The sequence below is a fragment of the Mesoplodon bidens genome (assembly GCF_964165515.1).
Source record: "Mesoplodon bidens genome assembly, chromosome: 2".
NCBI lineage: Eukaryota > Metazoa > Chordata > Mammalia > Artiodactyla > Ziphiidae > Mesoplodon > Mesoplodon bidens.
Genome location: NC_138177.1, coordinates 90331324 through 90352003, shown reverse-complemented (window position 1 = coordinate 90352003; position 20680 = coordinate 90331324). Strand labels below are relative to the sequence as shown.

The 20680-nt window shown below is 38.6% G+C and overlaps 1 protein-coding gene across 1 annotated transcript in view; it reads left to right on the top strand.

The window, feature by feature from the left end:
- The first annotated feature begins 5275 nt into the window (after nucleotides 1-5275).
- The window catches only part of STXBP3 (syntaxin binding protein 3), a 53419-nt gene continuing 38014 nt past the window's right edge, over nucleotides 5276-20680 (top strand). The window contains exons 1-4 of the mRNA XM_081257225.1: nucleotides 5276-5416; nucleotides 15276-15325; nucleotides 15945-16026; nucleotides 19289-19365. Of these exons, the coding sequence (XP_081113351.1) occupies nucleotides 5368-5416; nucleotides 15276-15325; nucleotides 15945-16026; nucleotides 19289-19365 (258 nt within the window). The 5' untranslated portion in view covers nucleotides 5276-5367. The remainder of the gene's footprint in view (nucleotides 5417-15275; nucleotides 15326-15944; nucleotides 16027-19288; nucleotides 19366-20680) is intronic.

Here is a 20680-nt window from a genome sequence, read left to right as displayed (position 1 = left end):
CATAGTGAACCATGGATAAAAAAAGAGACTTGACTAGTGAGTAACTTAAATTGAAATGGTATGATTCAAAGGCAAAGTTTTTTTTTTTGCTTTGCTTTAAAAAAATTCTTCCCATATCTTTTGCAGAGTTTCCTCAATTGTTAGTGTGATTAGAGATGGAAAAGATCTATTAGAATACAAAATGTCTCTAGGATAGGACGAGCCCTTTTGGCCTTTAGAGAACCACTCTAGCTCCATTTCCTGCAGGACGGTGTGCCCTCACCTGCACAGGAGTTCAAGATCGGCTGCGGAGAGAACTCAGTAGAGAAATGAATCCAGAAGTTCCTCTGGAAGGCTGCCAGAGTGAGCCAGCACACTGGGAAAGTCCTGGAAATGTGAAAGTTCTGCTTAGCAGAAATTCTTTATTTCACATCCAGACATACTACAGACTTCAGCACACCCACTTCGTAAGCATTTCATCGACCCCAGCACATGTGCCGTGTGGCCCTCTAGCCATTCAAGAGTTGGACACGTCCACTCCCAGAGAAGTCGAAATCAAGCGACCACACATAGACAGTGCTCACCCAAGACGAACCTCCACCAGGACTTTGGCCGAGGTTGGACAGCAGCAGCTGCCAGGGCCACCTGTAGTAACAAACACCCTCAGCTCAAGTTAGGAGGAAGCTGAGCCACTTGCAGCCTTCACCAAGCCAAAGCATCGTGTGATGAGACCTCTGTGTGTGTGTCTGGGAAAGCAGAGCTGTTGGCCTGTTGCTGGAAGGACTGTGGTCATGTTTTTGAATGAGCAAATATTTCAGATGGAGGGACAGCCAGGACCAGAGCCTCAAACGGTGGCAGAGTGACATAGGGAAGGACCATCAGTCTTGCTGGCTGTAGCCCCCACTTACACTCTAACTGCTTTTTTTTTTTTGAATCTTTGGAGACAAAAGGTAATGATATATAATATAAATCTGTTGTACCTAAAAAATTTTTGTCCTTCAAGTGCCAGTAACCTTATTAAAAGATAGTGCGAGTAGGACTTGTGTAACACATGTAACTAAAGTGTTTACTCCCCAGAAGCATAGCTGTGGAACTAAGAACGTCTGTTGTTAGCAACAGCCATCAAACTCTGCCCAGAGGGAACTGGAGCGTGGAATTAGGCTTGAGGTGCACTAGGAGGGAGCAGCAAACTTCCTTTTCTATGTCTGCTTTCCCTTTCTGTGTAAGACTGATGACAGATACTCCCCAGAGCAACTGCACTTGAAAAGGACATAGACGAAGACACAGATCCCAAAAAATGGAATTTGCTGTATCAGAGAGCACACACAGAGGAGGGCCAAGTTTTAGTTCACTTTTGTTCCTAAATACCAGTGTCTGAACAGGAGTCGGGCTAGGTGTATCGACATCAATTGGGGAACCCATTACTTAATATAGATTTCTGGGTACCACCCCTGGAGTTTCTAACCCAGCAGGTTTGGGACCAGGCCTGAGAATCTATATTTTTAACAAACCCACCAAGTGGTTCTGACATGCAGCCAGGTTTGGGCACCTTAAAAGGCTTGCCTTGGTCAGTTCTTCCTTGAAGCAACATTTCAGTGATGGGACGCTGAGATGTGTTAAAAGATAAACTGAGGCATATTAAAAATTTTAAGAGTTTATTTGAGCAGAAATTGATTCAAATTCAGCAGCACCAAAACAGAAATGGTTAGGAGCACTCCACTGACAGGTGCTGGGGGCGGGTGTTGGCAGTGGTGGGGCTTTTATTGAGAAGAGGCAGAGCAAAGCAAGGATATTATTTGATTAGCTCTAAAGCTATGGCCAATAGCCATATAGCTATAGTGGTTGCCTTATTTGGGAAACCCTAGTTGGCTGTTTGTGATTGGTTGTCCTTAGATTTTGATTTCCTAACCTCGAGACCCTTGCAGACTTAGGTTTTTGTTTGCTTACGAAGGTGGCTAAGGTCTGAGAACGACCTCAGTCTAATGGCCTCCTTGTTTAATTCACTTAACAGAAGATAGAGGGCTGTGGCATGTGAGGAAAGATTGGTGAGAAGATCTGGAGGGTTCAGAGTGGGTCCATGCCCTGTGAGGGCAACCATGAACTGAGGCAGCGTTCTGGGCTGTGGTTCAGAGCCCATGTGAGACTGTGTGCTGAGCCCGGTTGCTGGCGGGGTGTGCCCTCTGAAAAGAGTTGTGTCCATGGCTGACTGGAACAGTCAAAGAGCTGAGGGCAAAGGCCAAATGGAAGGCCAGGATCCCTGGTTCTAGGACACTAGAGGGCTGGGACCAGTACGCTCATACCCTATAAATACCAGAACACAGAAAATGAAATGGCTTGTCTACTTAGCTAGGCATCTTCAGAATTCCACAGAAGACAGTGTGGTCCCCACTGGGTGAACATAAAATCAAAACATGGACGTAGCACATACTACATGCTTCTAAGTGCTTTTCACATACTCATTTCGTTCTCATAAAAACCCTGTGAGCTAGATAATAATATTATTCCTTTATACATATAACAAAAATGAGACCCAGGAAGGTCAAGGAATTCATCCATGTTCTCACAGCTAACCAGTTGAAACACAAATTATCAGGGGGCCATTGATCAGACCTGCTAATCCATGATATTTTTATGGAAAATATTTCTCTGGGTTATCATGATTAAGTGATAAGTTATTAGAGAAGAAGACCTGGGAATAGGATGGTGAGACAGTGATCTGCCCTAACTCAAGAGCTTTTACATTCAGCCCTCGATCATTGTAGCTGTTTATCAGCTCTACAAATTATGCAAAGCAGATTTTTCATCTCTGACCAGCGTTGGTGGATTTTACCTTCCATTCCGCTGTGTCGTGTTCAGGGAATTCAAATTCCTTGTTCAATCTGTTTAGGCAAACCAACTAAAGGAGACTAGAGAGACAGCTCAGGGAGGTTATGTGAAACTAGGGGAGCAAGTGAGGTTAGGCAATGTGGTACGATGGAAAGGGCAATGGTTTTGGAGCCATCTTGAGGTCTTACGTGATTTAACTTCTCTGAATCTGTTTTCACATCTGTAAAATGGCAATAAAGATTATCATCTTGTTGGGTTGTTGTGAAGTTTGAGATATTATACTCATATTCAACAAATAAATGCAATGACACTGGAGTGTTTCAAGTCACAGTACTAATTAGAGGCAAAGCCAGGGTTTGTGGACCCATGTCTATATGCTGCTAACACTCACATTTGCTCCACTATTTCACACTGCCACCTTGGAATCTGGCCTTCAGGGGCATGAGTCACAGCTATACCCCATGTGACCCAAGTCAAACTTCCAACCCAGAAGGGCCTTTCTATGTTATCCCATGGCACCTGGTCATTCTCCTCAAGGGTAGAGGATGGAGGCACTTCCACCCACATCACTCTTCTGTCTTGGTTTAACCCTCTAGGGCAAAGAGCTCCATTTTGGAAGGGTGAGTCTGTACTTTGTCTTTTTCTTATCCCTGGGGCCTCAACCCGGGTATACTAAGTAAAATCTGATTTAAAATTGAAAAGGGAGAGGAATGTAATGTGTGCATTTGTTTAAAATTCTGACCACCTAAGTGCATTCAAAATACGGTTGAAAGAGGCCAGAGCTCCAGCTTGGCCCATACAAGACTTGCAGGGAAAAACCATTCATGCCATAGGTTTTGCTTGAACCCATTTTATGGCTGTTTTTATTCTCCATTCTCCTTCTCTCTCCTAAAAAGCTAAAAAGCAAAAATTGCCAGTTATCCCACAGACTGCCCTATTGCTTTCTGTGTAGCTCAAGCCTGATTTCTCGTTCCCACTGCACCACTAGCTGTGCATCCTTGGCAAGTTACTTGACTTCACTAAGCCTTAGGTTCCTTGTCTGTAAGGGCTGCTTTGAGGATCAATGAGATAATCCACTTAGCGTGGTGCCTGGCATATAGTAAGCCCTCAGTAAATGTGAGCCATTGTTATTACTAGTAGTGACTAACCATTTGCATTTCCCTATGTGACCGACTTGAACCAGTGGTTCTTTGCAAATGGGTGTGGGAAAGTCTACTTTCCACGAGTATACGATGGTTATGTTACAGTTGGCGGGGGGCGGTTCTCAGCAACTAAACTCTTTTAATTCATGATTGACCTCTTGTTTTTTGTTTTTATCACGCAGCTTGCGGCATCTTAGTTCCAGGACCAGGGATTGAACCCACCCCCTCAGCAGTGACAGCGGGAAGTCCTAACCACTGGACCGCCTGGGAATTCCCCTATGATTGCTTTGATTTCAAGTCTCAAAAGAACCACCTCAGGTGGGTTTCTGGTGGCGCAGTGGTTAAGAATCTGCCTGCCAATACAGGGGACACGAGTTCGAGCCCTGGTCCGGGAAAATCCCACATGCTGCGGAGCAGCCTGTGGGCCACAACTACTCAGCCTGTGAGCCACAACTACTGAGCTCGTGTGCCACAACTACTGAAGCCTGCGTACCGCAGCAAGAGAAGCCACTGCAATGAGAAGCCCGCGCAACTCAACGGAGACCCAGTGCAGCCAAAAATACATAAAATTAAAAAAAAAAAAAAAGAACCATCTCAGGAAATAGACCTCTGCTTAAACTTTCTAAGTCTGAGCTCCAATCACATCCTTTGTGAATCAGCAATAATTCCCTTCTTTTAAACCCTAAAGCACTGATAGCCCCTCCCACATGAATTTATGTGTGTTGAATAATTATTATTTTATTGGTTCATTTATGTATATTGTAACCATTAAGTCATTCGCTACTTCAACCAGTTTTTGACTACCTTCGGCATGCCAGGAATTGAGCTAATTAGATTTTAAATTCTCCATTAGTGGGTCTCCTTTCTTTGACTTTCCTGAAAGTCCTGCAGAGTTCTGGTCACAGTGGACGGCACCTCATAGTTCTACACAATGATTATGTCCTTGAAAAATGAATAAAATAAACTTTTTGGAGGCTAAATTTTCTATTCGGTAGCTGACTGAGTAAAGAGTCTATTACAAACCGCTTCGCAAAGTGAAGAACTCTTTTGTAAAGCGAAGGATCCTTTCCTTTTTCATGAATCGTATGCGTGAATTCGGGATTTCTTTAGATGGTATTAGCTCACAATCCGTCGGTACGCTTTCGCTTTCTGACGTCCCAGGACGTCGAAATTCGGTTGACAGCCTCCCGCTAGAGGGCGCGCAACTGCCCACGGAGAGTCCACCCGCACTGCGCAGCCTCAGTCCAGGAGTGGGCGGGAATCCCCTTACGGACGCCCGTGACGTCACCGGAGGGCGCGGCCCGTGCGTGTGGGCGGGGCCTTCCCCTCAGCGACTGGCGGGGCCCGGCGAACCGCCTTTAACAGCTGAAGTGGGTTGCGAGTGGGAGGCGGCGGCTGCTCCTCAGCGGTGTTTGGGAAGATGGCGCCTCCGGTGACGGACCGGGGACTGAAGAGCATCGTGTGGCAGAGTGAGTGCGGTGGGGCAGGGGCTGAGAGAGGGAAGGCCAGGAGGCCGCGGCGCCGGGCCCTGCTTTCCTGCCCCAGACCAGCAGTCTCTTGGGGAGCCGCCACGGGCACTCGTTGCTTTGGCTCCCACGTCCATGTTAGCACTTCTTCCTGCTTTCCTTCCCAGCCCTCGTTCTGGCAGCACCAACGATGGGCGGGGTGCGGGAGGACGCGGCCTTCACGCAGGCGTCCGGCACCCTCTGCGCTGGGCTCGGCCGGGCTCTGGACCCGAAACCCCGCCCTGCGTGAGCGGCCCCGGGCCCGGCTTTTCCGCCCGCGGCCCCTGCGCGGTTCCTCGCTTGCGTTGCCTCCGGGGCCCCACCAGTCGGCGATATCTCTCCACCCGAGACAGTCTGAGCGCTGTGTTTCTCTATCCCGCCCCTCCCCTTCTCCCCACGCTTGAGTTTTCCAAGACTGCTTACTCTGCTTATTCGTCTTAGTATCAGCGACAGTTTTACTAACCGTACTTTACAATGCTTGTCCTTTAAAAAAACAAAAAGAAAACCTCACTGTTAAACAGATCCTTCTTCCCTTCTAGAAGAACCCACTTTCTAAAGAATTCTTGAGAAGGGACCATCGGAATGATTAAATCTCGGGGCAGATCTGCACCTTCACCTCCTCCTTTCCACTCTCGGAGCCACTCCCTTCTGCTAGGACTGTATTATAATACTTATTGGTTACTGATATTCTGCCATTGTGCTGTATCATCTACGACTTTAATAAATATCACTCCACACCTAGGTCTGCCCCCTTAGAGAAGGAATGAAACCGCCAAACAGGAAGAACCATCACTGTTTGGCATTGCTGGGCTCAAAGTAATTATGGTCTAGTAGTGGAAAGGGGTAACATCTAATTAGTATTTCTGGCTCCAGCTTGTTGAGCAAGGAACAGAAATAGTAACTGAGTTAACAAAATTATGGGAGTCACAGAGTTCCTGTGTAAAATTAAAACTCCAAATCGGTAACTGGCATACTGCTTAACATACTAAAAACAAGGGTATAAATAGAAGGGGGAAAAAAAGTTATGAAAATATTTTTTTAATTGGATAATTATAAGGTTAGCATTTTGTTTTTCAGAATTTACATGGGTCCCTTTTAAGGTTTGGTAATGTTTTAAAATCACAGTGGCATTTAGATACATTTATATGAAAATGGATAATGAATTGTGTTGTATAATTTCCAAGATGGTCCTTAACATCAGCATTTATCAGAATAAAAAGGTTAATGATAGTAACCTCGGTATTGATAGCATGGAAACTAGGCAAGAGGGAGCGTTTACAGGTAACAAAATTTCCGTCTTGTGCTGTTAACTTGAGGTAGCACCGGGATACCTACATGGAGCGTAAGATAAAGAAGAGGGGACACTGAATGGAAGGAAGTGTTATACAGATTAAAAAAAATAGTTCTTCGAATTTTTGTGGAAATAGAAACATAACTAAAAGATAAGATGATGTTCATTCAACCCTTAGTTTAATTAAAGTAGAGAGAGAAAGAGAAGTGGGAGCCTCTGAGTTCTGTTAGCAAAAGGTGAGAAAGTCTGAAAGAAATGATGGAGGAATCTCCTCAGGGAGAATCATATATTTGGGAAAAGGTTTTGCTAGGTTGAAGGTAGTATAGTTAGGTCAGGTTAGAAAGATAAATAACGTAACCTTCAATTTACCTGTAAAGTAGGGAGAAGGGAATTAATATTTTTTGAACATAACTCTGTGCCAGGCACTATTCTTTACAAATATCAAAACTACAAGAGTTATTATCTCTTTAACAGATGTTAAAGCTGATACACCTGTTATCATAGCTGCATAATTCTTAATAGACAAAAAGTCAAAACAACCCAAATGTCCATGGACTGGTGAATGGATAAATAACATGTGGTTATGTCCATACAATGGGATATTATTGGGCAATAAAAAAGAAGGAAGTACTGAAACATGCTACAGTATTGATGATCCTTGGAAACATTATGCCAAATGAAAAGAAGCCAGTTGAAAAGAACCACATATTGTATGACTCCATTCATATTAAATGTCCAGAATAGGCAAATCTATAGAGATTAGTAGAAAATAGATTCGTGTTTTTTTTTTTTTTAACTTATTTTATTTTTGGCTGCGTTGTGTCTTCATTGCTGTGTGTGGGCTTTCTCTAGTTGCAGTGAGCGGGGGTAGTCATGGTTGCCATGGGAGGGCTTCTTGTTGCAGTGGCTCCTCTTGTTGCGGAACACACGCTCTAGGCGCACGGGCTTCAGTAGTTGTGCGTGGGCTCAGTAGTTGTGACACACGGGTCTAGTTGCTCCGCAGCATGTGGGATCTTCCCGGACCAGGGCTCAAACCCGTGTCCCCTGCATTGGCATGCGGATTCTTAACCACTGCACCACCAGGGAAGCCCTCTTCTAGAGCTTTAAATTCCAAACAGGCCCTGGCAGAATGCAATGGATAATAATGCTTGTGAAAAGTAAACAGTGGGGAAAAGAAAACAGTAGATCAGTTTTGTAATTTTCCCCCATTATTCAATAAATATTATTGAATTCCTATGGAAATACAGCAATAGAAGGCAGACAAGTTCCCAGCCTTCATGAATCTTGCATTCAAGTGGGGAATAATAGAAAATAAGTATGTAAACAAAGAATAAACATGATTATTTCAGTCTGTGATATCTATATATAGAAAGGGACTGTTCTAGGTAGGTGGATCAGGAAAAGTTTCTCTGAGTAGGTGACATTTGAGCTGAGGCCTAAAACATGAGAAGGAATCAGCCTTTAGGGACCACATTAAAACCCCTTTTAAAAATTTAATATTTGAATGCAAAGGGATACATTTATTTACAAAACTAATTCCCATACTTAAAATCAGTAAAAGTTTCTAGTGCTTGGTATTGCTCATTTGCCACTTTTTGCTACGGGGGGGAATGGTCATAAAAATATCACTGATAAAAGATTTTAAATAAAAATTGATGAACTTTATTTGAAAAACACACAGCAAAACAATAGTAATTAAATCGACCATAAAGCAAGTTGAAGCCACCTATGACATTTTTTTCCTTATTCAGTATAGCCTATATTCTTTCTTGTCTATAAACAATAGTCTAATGTCTAATTCACCTTGTATATTTTAGAGGAAATGTTAGAGAAAATGAACCTAGTAAAATTACAAATAAAAGTAATCAATGTATTTATCTGAGCCAATTATTTGCACATTAAATCATAAGCTTTTTGGGGGTTTTTCACATTTTTCTTCTAGTCCTTATATAGCTTCAGATATATTTTTTATTATTTGTCATTTTGTGACTTGCTTTTTTTAAACAGTTAACATTAACATAACTTTTCCCTCCTTCGAAATCTTTGTAATTAACAATTTTAATCATTCTTAAATACCTTGATGTGGCAAAAAAATTTGATAACAGAAAAGATTGTAAAATAAAATTAATCTTCATCCCTACCCAGACCCCAGACTCCTTTTCCAGAGACAACCACTGAGTTTTCTTATAAATTCCTTGAGAACTTATTTATGCCAATATAGGCATGTATAAAATATATTTTTTTGTTTTTTGTTTTAATCAATTATCTTTGTTTTATGTCTTTTTTCATTCTGGTCACTTCTTTAAGTTTATCTTGTTGAGCAAAATTCTCTTCTTTTACTTTTTGGATATTTGCAGAGTCATGTATTCTTTTAAATCAGTATTTATTGACTACCCTGTGCCGCCCACTATTCTAGGTGCATACACTCCTTGACCTCCTGGAGTTTACAATTCAGTGGGAGGAGACAGGTACATAGGTACTAAGTGCTATATTAGCAGCATGAAGAAGTTTCATGGGAGAAGAGAAGAAAAAGGAATTATTTCCTCTCTGCGAGTGGATCAGGGGAGACTCCAAATAGGAGGTAACAGTGAAAGGTAGTAGGATTTTACCAGACAGCGAAATCTGAGCCAAGACCCAAAGATGTGAAAGTATGTGATTGTTTATGGAAGAGGGAATAATTCCTTTTGTTTGAGTACAGAGTATTTGTTGCAAGAAATAGGGGGATGAAGACTAAAAGGTAGGTTGGAGCTAAATGTTCAGACATGCTGTAGCAGTGGTGAGCTACTAAAGCTGAAAGGTTTTTTTTCCTCCTTCTCAAACAGCAGTCATCAGCATTTTGGGGACTTACTAGAACAGTGCTGAAAGGAAGTCATTTTCTTGTTCCTAAAGTTTTCATTAAGTATAATGCTAGTGTAAAGTGCACTAATGCTAAATGTGCAGATGGATACATTAAAAAAAAATTTTTTTATTGGGGTATAGTTGATTTACAATACTGTGTTAGTTTCAGGCGTACAGCAAACTGAATCAGTTATACATATACGTATATACACTCTTTTTTTTTAGATTCTTTTCCCATATAGGACATTACAGAGTATTGAGTAGAGTTCCCTGTGCTATACAGTAGGTCCTTATTAGTTAGTTATTAGTCCTTATTTATTTTTGGCTGCATTGGATCTTTGTTGCTGCACACAGGCTTTCTCTAATTGTGGCGAGTAGGGGCTACTCTTTGTTGTGGTGCGCGGGCTTCTCATTGTGGTGGCTTCTCTTGTGGAGCACAGGCTCTAGGCGCGCAGGCTTCAGTAGTTGTGGCACACGGGCTTAGTTGCTCCACGGCATGTGGGATCTTCCTGGACCAGGGCTCGAACCCGTATCCCCTGCATTGGCAGGCAGATTCTTAACCACTGCGCCACCAGGGAAGTCCCAGATGGATAAATTTTTATTCATGTAACTACCCCCTAGATTGAGGTATGGAATGTTTCCAAGCACCCCGTAACTCTTCCAAGGCCAAATTCCACCCTTTACCCCAGAGTAACTACTGTTCTGACTTACATTGCCATCAAGCAATTTTATAGCGGTGGCTTTTTACCTTTACACCCTTATGTTTAAGAGAGGAACACTTCAGGCTGTTTGTTGGTTTTCTTTAAAATATTTATTTATTTGACCGTGCCGGGTCTTGGTTGCGGCACTCAGGGTCTTTGTTGCCACATGCGGGATCTTTTTTAGTCGCGGCATGTGGGATCTAGTTCCCTGACCAGGGATGGAACCCAGGCCCCCTGCATTGGGAGCATGGATTCTTAACCACTGGACCACAAGGGAAGTCCCCCTTCAGACTTCTAATTGTAAAGTATTTGCTTGAAGAATAAATATAGAATTTACTAAATTTCTACCTAGAAATAATTGCTTTAATATTTGCCTTTGTATATATTTAGGTGGTCTTATACTAGTCCTCAGTTTTCATGTTGTTCATATTGTTTCATAAATTTTTTTTTAACATTTTTTTGATGTGGACCATCTTTTTTAAAGTCTTTATTGAATTTGTTACAGTATTGCTTCTGTTTTATGTTTTTTGTTTTTTTGGCACGAGGCATGTGGGATCTTAGCTCCCCAACCAGGGATCGAACCCGCACCCCCTGCATTGGAAGGCAAAGTTTTAACCACTGGATCACCAGGGAAGTCCCATTTCATAAAATTTTTAAACAATAAACCTTGAAAGCCCTAAGTGGTCTTTCCCATGAACGGGTCAATCTGTTTTTTGTTTTTAATTTATTTATTTTATTTATTTTTACTTTTGGCTGAGTTGGGTGTTCGTTGCTGTGCGCAGGCTTTCTCTAGTTGTGGCGAGTGGAGGCTACTCTTCGTTGCAGTGCTCAGGCTTCTTATTGCGGTGTCTTCTCTTGTTGCGGAGCATGGGCTCTAGGCATGCGGGCTTCAGTAGTTGTGGCTCGTGTGGGGTCTAGAGTGCAGGCTCAGTAGTTGTGGCACACGGTCTTAGTTGCTCCGTGGCATGTGGGATCTTCCCGGACCAGGGCTCAAACATGTGTCCCCTGCATTGGCAAGTGGATTCTTAACCACTGCACTACCAGGGAAGCGCAGGTCAATCTGTTTTTATTCAACTAGTAATGAGTATTACTTTTACCTCTGCCCCAGGCCCCTGGGATTACCTTTATAAAGATTCTTACCTGTTCATTTCCTGTTTTCCAGACAAATCAGTTTTTCTTGCATATTTATCAGGTTTATTAGTTTCTCTGTGATTAAAGATAGTTGTACAAGTATACCTTGGCATTGCTGATGCTATACACTACTTTGTTAGTTCTCCTTTTATTTTTCCTTTCAGTGTTTTCACATCCTCTTTGGTGTTACAGTTTTAAATACATTTCCTTTTATATACAGGAGAAACAGAAGGAGCAAAGATAGAGTAATTGGTATTAATAGGTCATTAATTGGGTACCATCTGGACTGGTGGAAGATTAATTTAGAGCTTAGTTGGAGGCCAGTTGATGGAGGATGTTGAATAGTAAGAGTCTAGATTTTATTCTGTAGGTAACAGTGAGCATTTGAGAGAATTTTGAGGTGGGTATTGATATAACAGGGCTGTTCTTCAGGAAGATGACTCTGACAACAGTGTGAAAAATGGATTGGAAAAGGTAAAGGGGTTGGAGGTAGAAAGCAGGAAATCCAAACAGGAGATTATTGCAGTAGTTCAGTGAGAGATGATGAGAATCAAGGCAATGCTGGTGACAGCGGCAGTCATCAGCAAAAACAATCAGTACAGCCTAATGATTAGAAAATGGAGGAAAGAGGAAATAGCTGAAGACTATGACTAAGAAGATGACAATAAAACTCATAGAAATGGAGAAGTCTAGAGCAGTTTTTAGGGCATTTAATCTCAATTTGAGTCACATAGGTGCTTAAACCTGTATTGTGTAATGGAAAGAAGTCCAAGGAGAGATGAGGGTTTGTGGAAAATAGAAGGATTCCTGGGGGTTAGGGGGAAATAGGGAGAAGTTGGTCAAAGTACAAACTTCCAGTTAGAAGACGAGTAAGTTCTGGGGATCTAATGCACAGCATTGTGATTATAGATAACAGTACTGTACTATATAATTGCAAGTTGCTAAGAGAGTAGATCTTAAATGTTCTCACCCCAAAAAAGAAATGGTAATTATGTGAGGTGATGGAGGTGTAAACTAACACTACAGAGGTAATTATATTGCAGTATATGTGTATCAGGTCAACACATTGTATACCTTAAAGTTACAAAATGTTATATGTTAATTAGATCTCAATAAAGTTGGGGGAAAAATTAAAGGACAGATCTTTAGAGGATACTTTGATGATGAGTATGGTCTCTGAGGAAGAGTATAGAGCAAGCAGAGCAAAAGTAAGAGAATTGAATCTTGGGATGTATCCATATTTAGGGTACAAGAGAAATGGATTATAAGGTTAAATAATTCTCATTAATAATTAGAGGAAATACCTTTTTAGTTCTGTCATATTAGTTGATGTGATTTCCTTTGACTCCTCCAAACACATTTTACCTGTAACCACATCACTTTTCATGGATGCCTCTAAGCTCTGTCCACAAAACTAGTTATCTCGTTATCATTTTTGAGATGCTAACACTGACTGGCTTGGTATCCTCAGATTCTAAGGTATCCTCAGATTCTAGTTAGAAATAACGGCAAGCCACATATGTTACTTAAAGTTTTCTGATAGCCAAATCAAAAAAAAAGGTAAAAAGAAACATGAAATTAATTTTTAAAATATATTTTGTTTAACTTGATCTATCCAAAATGTTATCATTGAAACATGTAATCAACATACAAAATGATACTTTAAATTTCTTTTTGTACTAAGTCTTTGAAATCTGGTGTGTATTTTGTACTTGCAGGACATCCCAGTTCGGGCTAACCACATTTCAAGTGCTCAATAGCCGCGTGTGACTAGTTTCTGCCATATATGACAGTGCAGTTTCTAAGGTGGTAAAGACTGGAATGAGTTCAGCTAGGGAGCTGTTCAGTCTGCTCCATCATAAATTCCATGAGCATTCATTTCTTAAGAGAAAGACATAAATTCGGCAAAAATTAGCAAAATGTCTTTGATTTTCAGCTTGTTTTAGGTATACAGGAATAAAGCAAGCTTAGAAAGGGAAGTACCATAATGTTTCAGTGCCTCAGTGCTACTTGAGAAAATCCTTCCTCTTTGCCTGTAGAATACCAGAATCCACTGCTTTAGGCTTAAATTATGGTTACTTCAGGCTTTTGCCATAAATCTTATATAACATCATAATCTTCCCAGCAAACATATATAAGCCTCTTAATATATCTTAACACTTCCACACTTTCTCAATCACAATAAAACCTTACAGATCACAATTCTTATGATGAGTATCAGTAACCCTTACTAAATACACCCTCTGCTTGGACATGTCCTTTTTTAACATGGTGCCAAAAACTTGTTGGTAAATTTCCAAAAGCATTAACTTAAATATAAATTAAGAAATAGAAAAGTTTAAATGAATTATATAAGTATCTCATTATCAGGAATTAATGGGGCTTCCCTGGTGGTGCAGTGGTTAAGAATCCGCCCGCCAGTGCAGGGGACATAGGTTCGAGCCCTGGTCCAGGAAGATCCCACAGGCCGCAGAGCAACTAAGCCCATGCATCACAACTACTGAGCCCGTGCTCCACAACAAGAAGCCAACGCAATGAGAAGCCCATGCACTTCAACGAAGAGTAACCCCAGCTCGCTGCAACTAGAGAAAGCCCACATGCAGCAACAAAGACCCAACACAGCCAAAAATAAAAGTAAACAAAATAAATAAATTTTAAAAAAAGAATTAATGAAAAACAGGAGTTACTGTAATTTACATTTAATTGTATTTTATGTGTCCACATTACTACAGTTTTCAAAATTAACTGAGAATTAATAAAACATTAAATGTGGGAATTTTTATCTTACAAAGTAGAATAACAGGTATTTGTGTGAATTGCCTCTGTGTATTTTGTTTAGTAATTTAAAATATATGTTTAGATTAATTTCGAAAATCATTGCAAGGAACGCATTAATAAATATTTACTGATTATAAATAAATTCTGAATATTTGTATCCTAATGCTGTGACACATTTTTGAAAATTGTAGTAAATCAGGAAGAAACTTACTTATCTAGTTTTGATTGTCAGATGTAATTTAGCAGTGGGCCAGTTAGGGCTATTCTTGTGGGTTTTTTGTTTTTGTTTTGTCCAGGCCATGGTGGCATGTGGGATCTTAGTTCCCCAGCCAGGGATCGAACCTTGCCCCCTACAGTGGAAGTGCAGAGTCTTAACCACTGGACCACCAGGGAAGTCCCAGTTTCTTGTTTTCATCTTGTTTACTTAGGATTTAAGTAAATAGGAAAAACCAAGTCAGATAATACTTTCAGAAATATATTCCAGATATGTTTATATAATTAAATATGTTAGACTTTTAAAATTTTATTTATTTATTTATTTATTTTTGGCTGCATTGGGTCTTTGCTGCTGCGCTCAGGCTTTTCTCTATTTGCGTCGAGTGGGGGCTACTCTTCATTGTGGTGCGCAAGTTTCTCATTGTGGTGGCTTCTCTTGTTAAGGAACACGAGCTTTAGGTGCACTGGCTTCAGTAGTTGCGGCTCATGGGCTCTAGAGCGCAGGCTCAGTAGTTGTGGCGCACGGGCTTAGTTGCTCCACGGCATGTGGGATCTTCCCAGACCAGGGCTCGAACCCGTGTCCCCTGCCATTGGCAGGTGGATTCTTAACCACTGCGCCACCAGGGAAGTCCCTAGCCTTTTTAATAATATTTTTATTCTCAAAGATTAAAAGTATATTACAGTTTAAATGTACCATATAGGTTATGTATTAAAGAGAACTGGATTTTTACTTCGAGTTTAACAAGTGAATGTGCTTTTTATGTAGCTGAGCAATTCCAGTTGATATTTCCCCAGCCATCTTGGACCTTTTGAGTAATTATTCTGACTGTTGATTAAAATTCCTAAATAGTTCTCTTTTTCTTTGCAGAGATAAAAGCAACAGTGTTTGATGACTGCAAGAAAGAAGGCGAATGGAAGGTAGAATTTGCATACTCACATAGAATTTGCATGAAGCTAGAAGCCTTTATTGAGGACTTCTATATATTTTACTTACTTCTATAAAAGTATAGGGTCTAGAACCATACTGCTTGTGTTCACATCCTAGCTTTACCTCCTATTAGCTGTGGCTTCTTGAACAAATTACTTGACATCTCTGTGCCTCTGTTTCCTTATCGATAAAATGGGGATGGAAGTACCTCATAGGGTAGTTATAAATATTAAATGAATTAATCCGTGTAAAATGCTTAAAACGGTGCCTAGAACAATTATTATTCTACAAGTGGCATTTTATAATTTTAAGAAAATTTGATGTTAAACATAACATACATTTAAAATGAACAAGTTCTCTGCTTCAAAATGAAAATATTTCGATTTGCTTACTTACGTATAATATCATATGTCCGTATATTGAGGAAATAAATTTCTAGGTCATGCAAGTTAAATGAATTGAGATAATTTTGCCCACTGTCCTAATATTTTAATTTTATGTTATAAAAAGTTTATAAGTTTGAGTAGGTTTAATGCATTAAATTCTGTCTTTTGTGAATTCTTGGCAGTCAAATGCTGATAGTATTTCTTAATTTATATTCATTTTAAGATAATGCTTCTAGATGAATTTACCACTAAGCTTTTGGCATCGTGTTGCAAAATGACAGATCTTCTAGCAGAGGGTATAACTGGTAAGTGTTACAAATACTCATCATGAAAAGCTTTTTTTATTATGATTGGGAGAGTTTGAAGTATTAATAAATTTTAGTAATTGTGTTTCTCAGGGGGTTATGTTTTATTTTTTTAGTAATTCTAGCCATAATAATTACACTGGACATTCTTTTCTTTGTGAATCTTCAGGATAACCTCTGTAAGGCAGAGTTTTTTCCCTCAGCTGAGACATATAATTAAGCACCCCTAACCAAGACTAAGTTGCCTTATTGAGTTTGTTCTTCAAATTTTTTACTCTTATGTATTTATTACAGTTTTGTATGCTGATGCACTAGGTTTACCTTAGTATTTTGATTAATGTTTGTGGTTTTCATGTATTGTTTTTAAATGAATAGTAAGATTTATGTCATAAAGTCAACTTTTGTACATATTTACAAGTGTATAAGTTTCTCTTTATTACCTAGAAATGAGACTATTAATTGTAAATTTAAATCAGCTTTAGTGTGGGATTATGGAAAAAAATCACACTACCACAGTTGCTATCTTCCACTGGGCAGGATTGTGTTAATGAGATTTTAATTTCTCTTAAATTTTGGGGAGAATACCAGTATCTTGTAACATTCATAATCATATCATCATCTATATAACTCATCATCCTTTAACTCATCTATTTAAATTTGCCTTCATAACAGCCCTTTAAAGACAGATATTAATACCCCGATTTGTAAAGTGAAAACTGGGACTCAAAGTCAAATATAATTCTTTTATATTTTGGATTCTAGTATAGTATCTGTATCCTCTGTCACTCCTAACTTGTGAGGTTCAAAAGTACACCCAGTATTCAAGAAAGCGTGAGCATTGTGTAGAATGAGAGGATTACCTAAAAAATTTAGCAATGTTTACTTTTTGATATTTATTAATAAAATAATCTTTTATTGTTGATTACATATTCAGTTTGTGGTCTTTATGACCTTCAGTAGAAAATTAAGCTCTGAACTAGAAATTAGAAGATTAAAGCCTTGATTTTTCTACTAACTAGATAGGTGTAATATTGATAAAGCCACTTAAGTTTTTTTACATTCCCAGAGGTCTCTCTGATGTGCAGTTAGAGAACCATTTGATAATATGTGTACAGCACTATGAAGCTGCAGAACCCTTTTGCACTGTAAGGAGGTTTTATTGAATTTTTATAGACCATTGTTTCTTACTGTGTGTTCAGTGTTGATTGATATTGTTCAAGGAAAGGACTCTGTGGCCACGTTAGTTTGGGAAACAGCATTAAACAAAGCTAACCAGGTTTCTTTAGGACTTTTTGGAGTTTTTTATATGCTAGCAGATAATGTGGATCCCCTGCAAATAGGTATAGCATTCAGTTTTCTAAACTTATTTGACCACAGAAGCCTTTTTTGGGAAGTGTTATATAGGACTGTATATCCTGGAGCATATTGCTGTGGATTGTTCTCAATATCCTCCAGTCACCTAGATTTGCTCTGATTTAATCATAATCATATCTACTAACTTGAACATGTCACATTTTTTTGAGTTCCACATCAGCTCACCTGCACTGGCCGTTCAGTGATCAGACTTTCTGTCTGCATTCAGGTCATTTGTGAAAATATTCAGTGTGTCTTGGAACTTTTAAAAAACATGAGAAAAAAATACACCTGTGATGCTACCTCAGTGTCTCCACTAAAGTCAAGTAAAAACCTTTAAAAAAATAGACTGGGAATTAGATAATTCCTTTTCACTATTATAGGAATAATCATAAAAACCTTTCCTTTTTTATTGTTTAATAGATATCCACTTTTCAGTGAATTGAAGAAGTGGCACTTTCTGCTATTGATAACCAGACATTTCAGAATCTTTTCAAAGTCTGTGTTCTAAATCATATTACAACATTTTAACATGTACGTTACTCACCAAACATAATACATAGTATGTACAGCATAAGATGACTGTAAGACACTTTATTTTGGTCACTAAGCAATAAAAGTAAATTAATACAGATTTAGCCATAATCTTTTAAAGGTGAAATTACAATTGTTGGGAGTGGAGATAAAAATAAAATTAACTATTTCCTCGGAAATCTTATTTGATATCCTCTCTAACAGAAGCTATGATAAACCTATACTATACTAGTATAAATTTAGGGATGAGAAAATGAATCATCATATTTAAAAGAGAAGTCCAACAGTAGCCTTCCTTGCATGTCAGATTAATGTTTTAAATTCTTTCTAGGCCCTTTGCCAGCGTGAATCTTGAAAGATGGTTCTCTTGATTTGTAGAATGATACTTTAAGTTAGTATTGTTTTAATATAGCCTTCATAGTTAATTTGACAATTTAGGGCTTACTAGTTTTAAATTCACTTTGTTTTATATTAGTTGTTTATAAAGTTCTTAATTTCAATAATAAAAATATAATTGATTAAATTATGGTGATATTTCATTGTTGAAAAATGATTTATATTAATGTGTGGTTTTAAAAGAAAAAGAGTTAATTGGCAATTTATTTAAAGAATGTTATAGCAGTTAAAAACTTAGACTCTGGAGTTGGACAGATGTGAGTTGGAATCCTGTCTCTTCTTTCTTACTGTGTAACTTGGATAAATTTCTTAACTTTTTTAAGCCTCAGTTACCTCATTTGTAAAATACATAAAGGATTATTATGAGGTTTAACAAATAATTCATGCTTAGCCTAATTTCTGATATTATATTTTCTATTATTATAGTAGAATATTTTTTAAAAGAAATACTTTTTTTTTTTTTTTTTTTTGCAATACGCGAGCCTCTCACTGTTGTGGCCTCTCCCGTTGCGGAGCACAGGCTCAGGACGCGCAGGCCCAGCGGCCATGACTCACGGGCCCAGCCGCTCCACGGCATGTGGGATCTTCCCGGACCGGGGCACGAACCCGTGTCCCCTGCATCAGCAGGCGGACTCTCAACCACTGCGCCACCAGGGAAGCCCAAAGAAATACATATTTTAATTTTAAATGCATTTTCTTGGTTTCTTCATGGCATGTTGTTTGCTTATGCTGGTAGACCTAACTATCAAATAGCTGCTTTATCTTTTTTTCTCATGATAAGCACTTAGCCCAGAGTTTAGGGAAGACACATTTTCAGGACTTTTTAATTTTTCAAATGAAGACAAAGAAAATGTTAAGCCCAGTATATACAATTGTGTTTGTATATTATTATAAATAAAGAAGTACAGTGAATTTCATTTAAAAATTGTTTCAAGTGTATAAATATTTGGTTATATAAAATGACTTTTTTTTTGGTTAGTTGTGGAGAATATTTATAAGAATCGAGAACCTGTCAGACAAATGAAAGCTCTTTATTTTATCTCTCCAACATCAAAGGTGAGTGTTTTGAATCTTTAAAAATTATGTTCTTCAAAATTTTCACCATTGACATGATTTTCTCTTAGAAAATTCAAAGTAATAAAATGTCCTTTATTAGATGCTTAGGAGAGTCTCCCTGTGTTAGAAGATTGTTTCATTTGCATTCTTCTCAATGAGAATATTTAAGTGAAAGAATTCCTTTCTCCCCATCTATTAAAGCAGAATTTAATTATATAAAATGATAGAGTTTCTTTCAATAATTTGTACCCATGCAGTTTCTATTCAACCATAATTTTTAGGAGGATGGAAATGTATGTAAAAGAAATGGTCTTGGATTAATCTTTCACTTATCTTAGTGACTTCCCTATAGTATACATATATGTATGGGTGTACACACATATATGTATGTATATATGCATATATGTATGTATATATGTTTTTTTATGGGAAAGAAATTTCTTTATAATCTAACCATGATTTAATTCATACTTAAAGCCAAAACTTTAGAGCCATATAGAGTATCAAGTTCCTTTATTCTGTATAGTATCTGAGAATGCATTTTCCAACACATCCTTTGGCTTATTCTTAGAATAAGAATGCTAATTTGGCAATTCCAATTTCATTTCTTCTAACTCTAGCAGAGCAGACAGTAGGGAAAAACCCAGATATTTACTATATGGTCTCTATATATTGGCTGCTGGTGGATTTTAATGACGTTTTATATCTTATCTGTAATATAATTTTATAAGATAAAATTCATGATCAGAAAAAATGAAAGAAGCACCATTTTCACCGACTAAATTGGCAGAGGGATTAAAAAAAAGTGTGTATATGTAGACATTTATTTATTTATCTATGTATCCTATTCTAGCTGTCAATACCCATTATCAATGGTTAATGGAGTAGAAACTACTATATACTGCTAGTGGGAGTATAGATTAATACAGCCTTTTTGGAAAATAATTTGCCATATCAAGAACCTTGAAACGTTCTGAATCTTGGAGTTTATTGTAAAAAAAAAATCAAATAAATTGTCAAACTAAATTTCAAAAGCAGTAAAGATATCCAGATAAATTCTTAGCATAACAAATACTGGTATGAAAGACCATGTGGCCATTGAAAATGAGGTTTCTAGAAAATTTTAATGATCTATATAAATGTTCATTTTTAATGTTAGTGACAAAAGCAGGATACAAAATTATGTATTCATAAAGAATCAAAGGATTCAAAGAAAATGATACCTGAATGTGACTCCTTTATCTACCATAACCAACTCCAGTTTCTCTTCCTGTCCTGAATCCATTACCTCTTGGGTTCTATAGGCCTCTGGGTG